Source organism: Amblyraja radiata, chromosome 4, assembly GCF_010909765.2.
Source record: "Amblyraja radiata isolate CabotCenter1 chromosome 4, sAmbRad1.1.pri, whole genome shotgun sequence".
Lineage (NCBI taxonomy): Eukaryota > Metazoa > Chordata > Chondrichthyes > Rajiformes > Rajidae > Amblyraja > Amblyraja radiata.
The window spans coordinates 2,616,309-2,628,929 of NC_045959.1; the positions used below are offsets into that span (position 1 = coordinate 2,616,309).

Sequence of the window (12,621 nt, forward strand, 5' to 3'; positions counted from 1 at the left end):
CATTCAAATAAGTTGGGTTCTAACCAGACTTAAATAAATAAAATGATGTAATATTATTAAATACTAACAGAGAAATGATCAAAATTTTAAATGTGTTCCACCATATTATAAATGTAACGGCATTTTATTTTTTGTCAGTGTGTGCTTCCTGAAGTTTAGCAACGCCTCTTGTTCTAAATCAAAATTATATACTTTACAAAAGATAGGTTTCTACATTTATTGATGTTGATGACTAAATTTATGTAAAGATTAGACGCTTCATTTTAAAGGATTAAAGCTACTCCAAATTGTCCACATCCAATTACAGCTCTTATTGTTACATTCTATTGACCTAGGTATTGGAAAGGTGTAATTGTGGAAAATACCAAGTCTTCCAGCAAGATGGCCTCAAGGCCGACATAATCAACTATCTTTCTTTATAACCACAAAAATGAAACAGTGGCCATATCTTCAAAAGCATTAATGAATCATGGCTAAAGATTAAACAATGATAATGCACAGTTTTTGTTTAGTTGTTCAAATCAAATGGACAAGGTGGGGGAGGGAGGATCCAAATATCCTTCCCAACAGTGCATTAAATAAATTACAGCATCAATAAATTACTTAAATAGTGAGTTTGGTAAAATAATCCTGTTCAACTAGCATTGCACTGCTCCTGTTTATGCTGACTACTGAAAGGTACATTCATCATGCTCAGCAAGCTGGAAGTTTCTGCTAAATCATGGCCAAAAGCTTTTAAAAGCCTTGTTAAAAATCAATAAATGATTTCACTGATCATACTATGCTCAAATAATTTTATTTTAATTTCTTTAATATTAGCATAGTTAAAATCATATCTACAAAGAACCAATTTATGGCACAATACATGATTTTAGAGATGCAGGCTGAATGGAAGAGATCTGAAAAGTGCCAAACATCACACTAAAAATGATTCTACTGAATAAATTTGCAAATGTAAATTAGTAAATCTACAACTAAATATTTTCTAAAATTAAAATGTCTTCTTTAAAATTAAAATATTGCCATAAAATGTTTGAAATCAGATTTAAATAAATATTGTTGCTTTGATGTTAGCTAACCAAAAAGGGAGTGTTTCTCAATTTTAGTAACAGAAGTATAAAGATAAGCACCGTACCTATCCCCACATCCTGTCCTCCTATTTCATGGTCAGGAATCCCATTCAATTAGACAGGCGACTCCAATACCAAGCTTAAATATGACTTGGCAGAGGATCACAAAACTGCATACCCCAGCAAAATTGCTGGAATTCCAGTCCGCCTGGATTTTGTCACTAGACATGTGGATTATGAACTAGCTTCCACATCATTAGTTCCCGTCTTTGGATTCCAAACCACCAAACCACATGGTAGTCATTACATCTCACTTGTTGTTTTTAATTTTGGCCTTTTAATTTTATCCTTTCATAATATTCATCAATTTAACAATTCAATATTAAAACACTTGGTTGACCTCTGGCTCCACTTTTATGTTTGGCCATCTCATACCTCCACAGTAAATTAGCATTCAGAAACTTTTAAATTCTGATAGTTCTGCATAAAATATCTGGAATAAAAACCTTCTTGAAGTGCAAATACTAATACCTGATAATGTGAAAAAATGTATTGGCATTAGAAATAAAACCAAATAGAAGCAACAAAAATCAAACAAAAAATGATAATATAGTTAAATAACACGATTATATACATATATATTTTAAGCCACAAACCTGCTATGCCCTTTGTCTGCAGGGAAAATACGAATAGATTTATCAAAACTCGCTGAAACAAACTCTGTTCCTGTTGGAGAGTAATCTACATCCAGTACTGCCGACACATGATCCCTATGCACCATTAGAGGCGTATCAAGGTAGCGCATGTCAAAGGTATATAAGCTGCACAAAAGATAATATATAAAGAATCAGTGTACTACAAGAAAACACAGATCAATCTGAAATAAAGGATTCAATACCTCAAGAACATGGGAAAATCTTTCTTGATTTATTAAGCTTTTTGATTGTTAAATTTGCTAAGTCTTTACATATAATGTCTAGTTATGGTATAAGATTTGAGTTACCAATACCTTATCATTAAACATATCCAACTTTTTTATCAAGACATTTACCTATTTTCAACTTGTTTACCTTCACCATTATAAAGATTTATAACCAAAGGCTTTAGATGTTATCTTATTAAACAAAGCAATTTTGTAAAAAGGAGCCATTGTTTAACAGTCCATTGTGAAAAAGGTCACAAATCTATATTATCTTTCAAGATCACAAAGTGGATGGGCAGCTTCACATTTCTAACACTTATTGAATTTTTCTCCAAAATGCTGCATATTACCTTTCAACATATTGGATTCAGAATCTCAGGTGCACAGAAGCCTGTTGTTCAGCCCAATATGCCTGTGCTGGCTCTTCAAACCCACAGTCTGCTTTTTTCCTACAACTTTAAGCTCATCTGATTACCTTTAACAGGTTCTCATGCAATTCATCATCCTTTGACTTGGTGGTTACTAGAATGAAGCCATCATCCACACAGTGTAGTACTTTTGACAATTGTTTTACATCTATGACGCGTTTCAAATCAACATCAGGGAAACAATTTCTCTTTACCTTCCCCATAATACTCTCAATTTGAATAACTCTAATAGATCTTCACAATCTTCTGAAAACAAGCTCAGTTCCGTTGCCCCTGTCCTACTTAGGAAACCTGAACGGAAACCTCTCGAGACTTTGCGCTCCACACAAGGTTTCCGTGCAGTTCCCGGAGGTTTTTGTCAGTCTCCCTACCTGCTTCCACTACCTGCAACCTCCGGCAACCACCTGCAACCTCCGGGAACCGCACGGAAACCTTGGGTGGGGCGCAAAGTCTCCAGAGGTTTCCGTTCAGGTTTCCTAAGTGGGACAGGGGCATAACTTTCTACATACCCAAACCTCTTCTGAACCCTTTCCAAAATCTTGATATCGATCTATACACAACTCTGATCTTGTTATCTTCCGATTTGGCTGTCAATCTATTTGGGCAAAAACTGTACGCGCTAGCACTACATTTTTTGGCCAGCTTACTCACCGTTCTCCTGTACTGCGATTACACCAAGTTTCGTTCTGATCGTTGGAAGCTGGTAAGCGTTATCGAGGTTTAAAAATCATTAAAAAATGCGCGTGCGCAGATCGATTGCCTCTCCAGTCATTCAGAGCCGCGCGTATTGGTCCGTTCTACTGTCACTCCGCGGGACGGGCCAGTCGGCTGGCAGTTGGCTCCCGGTTATTCCTTGAAATTCCATTTCAAGCTCGGTGCAACGCCACCAAATTCAATGCAGTTTCATACCACTTCAACCAGCGTGCAAGGCCACCACATTCAAGCACAGTTTCATACCATTTCAAGCAGGGTGCAAGGCCACCAAAGACAGCGAGTCGTGACCTCTCCCTCCTCCATCTTGCAGAGACCGAGCCAAGCCCACACTTCTGGGTTTTATAGTCCCTCCCCCTCCCACAAGAGGGGCGAGGCCTTCATGGCATGATTGACAGGAAGAAGAATCTCAACATTTTTTAAACACTAATAACTCTTTTATTTTTCATCGATGGTAACAAATCCTCAGCACCTCAGCGGAGGGGGACTCTGAGTGAGATGGCCACCATTCACAGCCATACGTGGTAGCGTTTTATCTAAAATCAATATAAAGCGCAAACAGGAAGTAGTCAAGATAAGACTTTTAATTATATAGAAGTCAAGGCAACTTTAATTAGGCAAGGCAACTTTAATTAGGCAAGGCAACTTTAATTAGGCAAGGCAACTTTAATTAGGCAAGGCAACTTTAATTAGGCAAGGCCACTTCAATTAGGCAAGGCAACTTTAGCATTCAAACCAAAGGCAACACAGCGTTAGCATTTCCAAACCAAAGGCAACACAGCTTTAGCATTTCCAAAGCAAAGGCAACACAGCTTTAGCATTTCCAAACCAAAGGCAACACAGCTTTAGCAGTTTTTACCCCACTGCTATAAAGGCACTAAATGTAGCCGCCAAGGAACGCAGGGGCGATACATACTAAGAGACTGTGGAATCGACAGAAGGATGTAGGGCTGGGTGTTTATGCGTGCTATTTTTATGATATTTATTTTAGTTGTTTATCTTTTTTAAATATTTTACCTTGTATGTATCGTTAGCTTTTAGAAATGTTTGAATGGTGCACTGACTGGCTGACATTTTACAATTTCGTTGTACATGGTTCATGTTACAATGACAATAAAGAAACTATTCTATTCAAACCAAAGGCAGCACAGCTTTAGCATTTCCAAACCAAAGGCAGCACAGCTTTAGCATTTCCAAACTATATTTTCAAACTAAGGGCACTAGCAGGTCAGTAAAACCACTCACAGTTTAGTAGACATGTGTTCAGTGTTATTCACAGCTCAGGCTGAGAGACGTGACCCTCTCGCTCCCCCATCTTGCAGAGACTGACTGAGGCACTCAACACTTCCGGGTTTGATTGTCCCTCCAGAAGGGGCGTGGCCTTCAGGAGAGAGAATCTCAACGTTTTTTAAACACTAATAACTCTTTTATTTTTAATCGATGGGAAAAATCCTCTTGTCCTGCGCAGCGGAGGGGGACTGAGTAAGATGGCCAAAAATCACAGCCGTAAGTGGCAGCGTTTTTTCTAAAATCAATATACAGAACAACAGGTCAAGATCAGACCTTTAGTAATATACCAAGTATATTACTAAATATACTAAGTATACCAAGGCTCTTTTCCAGTACTCATTTTAAGTGCACTGGGATCACATTCTCACACCCTAAGACTGGGGCCTTGTTTCTTCAGCTCCTTTAAAATGGGCTGGTTTCCTATGCTCACCTAGTTCAATTAAAATGTGTTATATGACTGCAACATCTAAAGAAAGTGAATTAAATTTGGATGGGAGTATTATCTGGAAAATTTGCCATCCTGACACCAAACACATAATGGTGTTAGATTATCAGTATTGTAGATTTCATATTGTATTTTACTATAAACTCAATTGTGCAACATTTTTTGCAATCAATTAAGAGGTTTTAGAAACATAGAAAATAGGTGCAGGAGTAGGCCATTCGGCCCTTCATGGCTGATCATCCAACTCAGTATCCTGTACCTGTCTTCTCTCCATACCCCCTGATACCTTTAGCCACAAGGGCCACATCTAACTCCCTCTTAAATATAGCCAATGAACTGGCCTCAACTACCTTCTGTGGCAGAGAATTCCACAGATTCACCACTCTCTGTGTGAAAAATGTTTTTCTCATCTCAGTCCTAAAAAATTTCCCCCTTATCCTTAAACTGTGACCCCTTGTTCTGGACTTCCCCAACATCGGGAACAATCTTCCTGCATCTAGCCTGTCCAACCCCTCAAGAATGTTGTAAGTTTCTATAAGATCCCCCCTCAATCTTCTAAATTCTAGCGAGTACAAGCCGACTCTATCCAGTCTTTCTTCATATGAAAGTACTGACATCCCAGGAATCAGTCTGGTGAACCTTCTCTGTACTCCCTCTATAGCAAGAATGTCTTTCCTCAGATTAGGAGACCAAAACTGTACTCAATACTCCAGGTGTGGTCTCACCAAGATCCTGTACAACTGCAGTAGAACCTCCCTGCTCCTATACTCAAATCCTTTTGCTATGAATGCTAACATACCATTCGCTTTCTTCACTGCCTGCTGCACCTGCATGCCTACGTCTGAAGAAGGGTTTCGGCCCGAAACGTTGCCTATTTCCTTCGCTCCATAGATGCTGCTGCACCCGCTGAGTTTCTCTAGCTTTTTTGTGTGCCTACTTTCAATGACTGGTGTACCATGACACCCAGGTCTCGTTGCATCTCCCCTTTTCCTAATCGGCCACAATTTAGATAATAGTCTACTTTCCTGTTATTGTCACCAAAGTGGATAACCTCACATTTATCCACATTATACTGCATCTGCCATGCATTTGCCCACTCACCCAGCCTATCCAAGTCACCTTGCAGCCTCCTAGCATCCTCCTCACAGCTAACACTGCCCCCCAGCTTCGTGTCATCCGTAAACTTGGAGATGTTGCATTCAATTCCCTCGTCCAAATCATTAATATATATTGTTAATAGCTGGGGTCCCAGCACTGAGTCTTGCGGTACCCCACTAGTCACTGCCTGCCATTGTGTAAAGGACCCGTTTACTCCTACTCTTTGCTCATTAATGGTAACGTGCAATTGCACATTAATGAACTGGATTTCCAGGTTGAAAATTCAAATACATTAGTAAAATTAATATAATCTCTATTATAAACCTTCACATAGGATTGCTTGCATAACCTTACAGGTAGGCTGCAACTTGTAGGGAAAAGTGAGAAGAAAAGCAGATAACATTTCAAAACAGGGTGGAGACAGAAGGAAGTGGATAAAATGAGTTCTTAAAATATCTTAGTTGAAGCTACTTTTTCCTCATGGTGTAATTGAAAACTAGTGAAAAAGCCTGAAACACTTACCCAATAGTCAGAAGAATGATCCTCAAATTTGTTAGTAAGGACAATCAATGCATAAATCCCTGTGATTTCATTATACAGCAAAATACTTGCAAAGAAATTAAAACTTCTTAAGACTGAGCCTGACAGGCAATAAATTAGTTCACTTATAATCAACAATAAATTTCCATTAACTACTTTAAAAGAAATCAATGAGTCTTTTCAGGATCACAACTGTGAACATCCATAAAATTAAATTTAGTGTAGTTTTAGCAGAAACAGCACAATGAGAATTGGCTGCAACTCTGTACGATAAGCACAATCCACAAGGCAAAGTGCAACAACAGCTTTGTTGTATGTATCTTATATCCCAGATACAAGATATAAAGGATCCCAAAGACAAAAGATTATTTCTTCTATTCTTGAATGTATTGAGCTTTAAGAAATTAATTTATTTCATTCTCCTTTGGAAGTTATTATTGATAGCTTTTTATAGCTGGAGTTTTAGGAACTCAAACCAGACAAAATTGAGAATCCAAACTGGTTAGTTCAAAACACCCGTAGGACAGACCATGAAGAGTAGACAGTATGCATGCCACTAGATTGTTACCATGATGATTGAATTACATATCTGTTCCCAGGAGAAAGATTTCCCGTATATTTCATGATGAAAAATCACTGAAAATCCTTAAATCACTCAGGCATTAAAGTAGACAGCTTAAGAAAAATAGTCCTTAACCTAAAGAAAATGTGTTCCATAGCCTGTAATTAAACAAATATGCAATAACATAGCACTTTCCCACATTTTAAATTATCAATTTAAGATCCTTTGCTGATTCAGATCTTGGTGAATAGGAAGTGCTGCACTAATACAGATGTTGACTATCATGATATTTCACAGTAAGTAATGAATCAATGAATTACAATGCTCTTAAACTAATCTGATATACTTTCCATTCCGTGCGTGCCAATTCACACTAATCAAAAGAAAATCTGAGTTTCAATATAGTTAGTGAACAAAGTGATCTAGAGTAATTGAGATCTTTGGAGTCTCAATGGTTTTCAGTTACCAAAAGACACTGCTGACTCCAGGCATCAATGGAAATTATTTTCTTGCGTTTAAAACGATAATTGCCACTTTTAGAAAATGACTATTTCATGATGGTGCCAGCATATTTCAAAGTAGTCTCACGATGCACCCTGATGATTCCATGTTCAAGTTTCTTAACAAGAATTAACCAAATTGTAACAACAAAGTATCAAATCTTATGTCTGGAATGCACATAGTTAAAAGGTGTTTAAGGATTTTAAGCTCCTTAGAGTCATAGAGAGGCGGAAACAGGGTCTTCGGCCCAACTTGCCCACACCAGCCAAGTCCCAGCACTAGTCCCACACTAGTCCCATATCCCTTCAAAATTGTCCTATCCATGTACCTGTCAGTTTCTTAAGCGTTAGGATTATCCCAGCCTCAACTACCTTTTCCGGCAGCTTGTTCCATACACCCATCACTCTCAGATTCCTATTAAATCTTTTCCCCTTCACCATGAACCTATGTCCTCTGGTCCTCGATTTCCCCCACTCTGGGGAAAAAGATTCTGTACATCCACCTGATTTATTCCTCTCATGATTTTATATACCTCTATAAGAAATTCCCTCATCCTCCTGCACTTCAAGGAAAAGACCCAGCTTATTTAACCTCTCCCGATAGCTCAGACTCTGTAGTCCTGGCAAAACCCTTGTAAATCTTCTCTGAACCCTTTCAAGCTTGACAATATCTTTCCTATAACAGGAAACAATCCAGGACTGAACACAATACTCTAAATGCGGTCTCACCAACGTCTTATACAACTGCAACATGATTCCCATTGTCTCACCCTAATGAATTTTGGTCATGTATACACATTCCAAAAAAGAATATAGGTAGTAGAATCGGAACAGCCACGAGTTTGAAATATTCAACAAAGTGAATTTGCACTATTTTTGACAATTTAATTGAATTGTAGAATTTCCATCTATTAGATGGAGCTAGTTGTTTATTCATCAGTGTCACTCTACTTCCAGTAAAATATTTAACATTTGAATCAGCATTAATCTGGATAGCAGAAACAGCTATTCAGGTTATTGAAAAATAAAATAATTATTGCAAGAGACATCCATCCAAGAACCCCAGGACCCCGGCCAAGTGAGACAGAGGCTCATATGCGTCTCCTCTAACCTCATCAATTGTATTTGGTGCTCCCGACGTGGCCACCTTTACATCGGAGAGACTAAGCAGCCATTTCACAGAACACTTGCGTTCAATCTGCTGGATCTCCCAATTGCTAACAATTTAAACTCCCCTTTCATACCGACCTTTCTGTCCTTGGCCTTCTCCATTGCCAGAGTGAAGCTCCTCATATTCTGCTTGTCTAGTTTACACCCCAACTGTAAGAACACTGAATTGTGCAATTTTTAGGTACCACACCCCCCCCCCCCCCCTCACCTCACCTGGATGTGCTGCTTTCTCCCACTATCCTATACAACCTATACCTCGTTCCTCTAGCTTCTCAATTTACTCATCTTCTCCCTTTATCTTACTGTTTTGTCTTATTTTTGTCTCTGGCATTTGTCAGAGCAATAAAAACTTACCTGGTTCCACCCATCACTTGCCAGGCTTTGTCCCGACACCAATTACAATTAGGCTGAAGAAAGACCCTGACCAAAAACATCACCAATCCATGTCTTCCAGAGATGCTGCCTGACCCACTGAGTTACCGCAGCACTGTGTCTTTTTTATACGTCTTTTTATAGGACTTTGATAGGTCTTTTCAGAATGGAAATATATCAACAGTGACAAATTCAGCAAAGAGAAATCTATCTGATCATTCATTAGTCATTGGATAGTCTATAATTGAGATAGCTGCATAATCAATATACAGGAACAATTGGGATAGTCCGTATTTAAAAGTGATAATTTGTCTGGTGTGTATGTATAAAGTCCAGCTCCAAAAATCATAAATGAACTCCACAATGATCTTCCATTTGAGTCTTAATTTTGACATTTTAAAACCGAGCCAGTCAGCAAATCTATTGCTTACATTTGGCAACTCATCTTTGGTTTAAAGATAATCAAGTTAAATTCTCCTGCTTGGCTCTTGGAACCAAATTGGGAAACAGTCACCATGTGTACAAACAGGGTTAAAACCATGCACTGTATATCCACGCAAGCACAAAACAAATTACTTGTAATCCTCATTCGCTCCAGTAAAAATAAAAGCTTCCAAAGGGTTCCAACAAACGGCATTAGTCCGCAGGTCCATGATAACCTGCCAAAATAACATTTGAGTTAAAAATAAAGATGTGTCACATTTTAATTCAATTCAATTTCACACAAATATACGATTAAAGACCATACCTTTTTCAAAGGAGCTGCCTGTCTCATATCATACAGAACGATATTTCTGTCAGAAGCACAGCTGGCAAGAAGGTGTGTCTGAAATGGAACGTTGAATTTAACACCATCAGATGTCATTATTAAACTATAATCAACAATGAGGCTAGTAAACAAAAGAAAACATGAGAAAACCTAACGGCATGGTATGAGGAATGGTTAATAGACAAAAATGTTGTAATAAATGAGTCATTTTCAGGTTGGAAGGCTGTGACTGGCGGGATACCGCAGAAATAGGCTTGAGAATCCCAGCTGTTTGCAATCTTTAAGGATTTGAATGAGAAAACAGTGTATACCCAAGTTTGGGTGATGATAAACACTGGCTACAGACAATAGGTGCAGGAGTAGGCCATTTGGCCCTTCGAGCCAGCACCGCCATTCAATGTGATCATGGCTGATCATCCCCAATCAGTACCCCGTTCCTGCCTCCTCCCCATATCCCCTGACTCCGCTATCTTTAAGAGCCCTTTCTAGCTCTCTCTTGAAAGTATCCAGAGAACCCGCCTCCACCGCCCTCTGACGCAGAGAATTCCACTGACTCACAACTATGAGAAAAAGTGTTTCCTCATCTCCGTTTTAAATGGCTTACCCCTTATTCTGAAACTGTGGCCCCCAGTTCTGGACTCCCCCAGGGAACATGTTTCCTGCCTCTAGTGTGTCCAAACCCTTAATAATTTTATATGTTTCAATAAGATTCCCTCTCATCCTTACTAGTAATTAAAGGCATCAAGGAGGATAGACGAGGATTTGGCTAATGGGACAATGCAAACAAATCTCATCACTTTCATGGAAAAATAAAGCCTTGATGAATACATTGAAAGTGTGTGTTTAAAGATACTCGAGTGCCTTTGTACACAAATTACCGAAAGTAACACGTAGATAGTGTGAGCATCTGAGACAAACTGTTCAGGTTTGATTTGCCATTGTGTTTCGGTACTTGTGACAATAATACACCAATACATTGTAAAAGAAAGGAGTACAAAAATAAAAGATGTTTTACTGAAATTCCATGGGGCCTCCGTAAAATCTAATCTGGGATATTGAGTATTGTCATGTCTTCTGAGAAAAAATATATTTGTGATGGAGCACAAAAGTTTAACAGGTTGAACACTGGAATGGATAGAGAGTGATACACAGTGAGAATAGATTAAACAGAATCAGGCTGAGATGCACAGAAATGTCCCACTTGGGTAGGTGTTTAGAACAAGGGAGAGTCTCTAAACATGGTGAAATACATTTCGTCACCCCTGGGTTAGTTATTCTTAGGAATTCTCTGTCCAAGAAAGCTGTTGAGGCTGTTATTAAGTATATCCAATACACAGATTGACGTTTGGACAACATGAAATGAAAGGTACATGCAAGTGGTGCTGAGGTAATAGATCGGCCTTGATGTTATTAACTGAGAGAGAAAACAAAAGATATTGAAAAGCCAATTATTCTTTCTTTATTAAGCCAAACTGCTTTAAGAATCAAACAATCTGTATGAGAAACTCAGTGGGTAGAGTAGCAACTGTGTGTGGAGAGGAATGATCGATGTTTCAAGTCGAAACCCTGTATCAGGACTGGAAAGGGAAAAAAGCCAGTATAAATATCCTAAATGCAGATTCATATCCTAGCAACCTATTAATGTAAAGAATGAAGATGAGTGCTGTTGCATTGCTAACATAGAAACATAGAAAATAGGTGCAGGAGTAGGCCATTCGGCCCTTCGAGCCTGCACCGCCATTCATTATGATCATGGCTGATCATCCAACTCAGTATCCTGTACCTGCCTTCTCTCCATACCCCCTGATACCTTTAGCCACAAGGGCCACATCTAACTCCCTCTTAAATATAGCCAATGAACTGGCCTCAACTACCTTCTGTAGCAGAGAATTCCAGAGATTCACCACTCTGTGTGAAAAATGTTTTCCTCATCTCGGGCCTAAAAGATTTCTCCCTTATCCTTAAACTGTGCCCCCTTGTTCTGGACTTCCCCAACATCGGGAACAATCTTCCGGCATCTAGCCTGTCCAACCCCTTAAGAATTTTGTAAGTTTCTATAAGTTCAAGTTCTACCTGGCTAGGCACATACATAGTATTACATTGTTCTTTTAAAGCACATTACAGCTAAATACCATAAAACACATTTAATAACTAAATATCACTATTTTCTCAAGGTTTAAAATTCATGTCTAGAAACCCAATTGTCTAATGCTGCTTCTTTTCAGCATTCTATAACCAAGATACAGGTTTACCTCCCCACAGGTAAAGCATGATTAAGACCAGTCCCAATCGCTTAGTATTGCTTACACGACTAAGCACTTCCTTGTCATGAGCATAGAGAAGTACAGTGCAGCAATAGACCCTTTGTCCACCATGCCTGTGCCAAACATGATGCCAATCTAAACTTGTCTCGTCTGCCTGTCCATGGTCTGCATACCTCTATCCCCTGGAAAAACAAGGAAATGCAGATGCTGCTTTACAGAAAAAGACTCAAAAGTGCTGGAGTAACTCTGCGGCTCAGACAGCATCTCTGGAGGACATGGATAGGTGACATTTTGGATCTGGACCCTTCTTTGGTGGGGGGGGGGGGGGAGGGGGGGAGAGAGAAGGCTGGAAGGGAGGAGGAGCAGGAAAAAGCCTGGGAAGTGATAGGTGGATACAGGTGATATCCCTCTCAGTCATATTACAATTACTATTTCTAAATTCCCCCTCTTGGTCAGATTATTAACTATGGTTTGTCCTGT

General features: G+C 39.0%; 1 protein-coding gene across 2 annotated transcripts in view; it reads right to left on the reverse strand.

Annotated features, from left to right (window-relative positions):
- dcaf13 (DDB1 and CUL4 associated factor 13) overlaps positions 1 to 12,621 on the reverse strand; it is a 66,300-nt gene that overhangs the window by 21,510 nt on the left and 32,169 nt on the right. For both annotated transcript variants that reach the window (XR_004411624.1, XM_033018907.1), the window contains exons 6-8: positions 9,857 to 9,934; positions 9,685 to 9,767; positions 1,727 to 1,891 (exon numbers count right to left, since the gene is read on the reverse strand). Coding sequence is in view for 1 of the 2 variants with exons in the window: in XM_033018907.1 (XP_032874798.1) it covers positions 1,727 to 1,891; positions 9,685 to 9,767; positions 9,857 to 9,934 (326 nt within the window). In the remaining variant the exon portion in view is untranslated. The remainder of the gene's footprint in view (positions 1 to 1,726; positions 1,892 to 9,684; positions 9,768 to 9,856; positions 9,935 to 12,621) is intronic.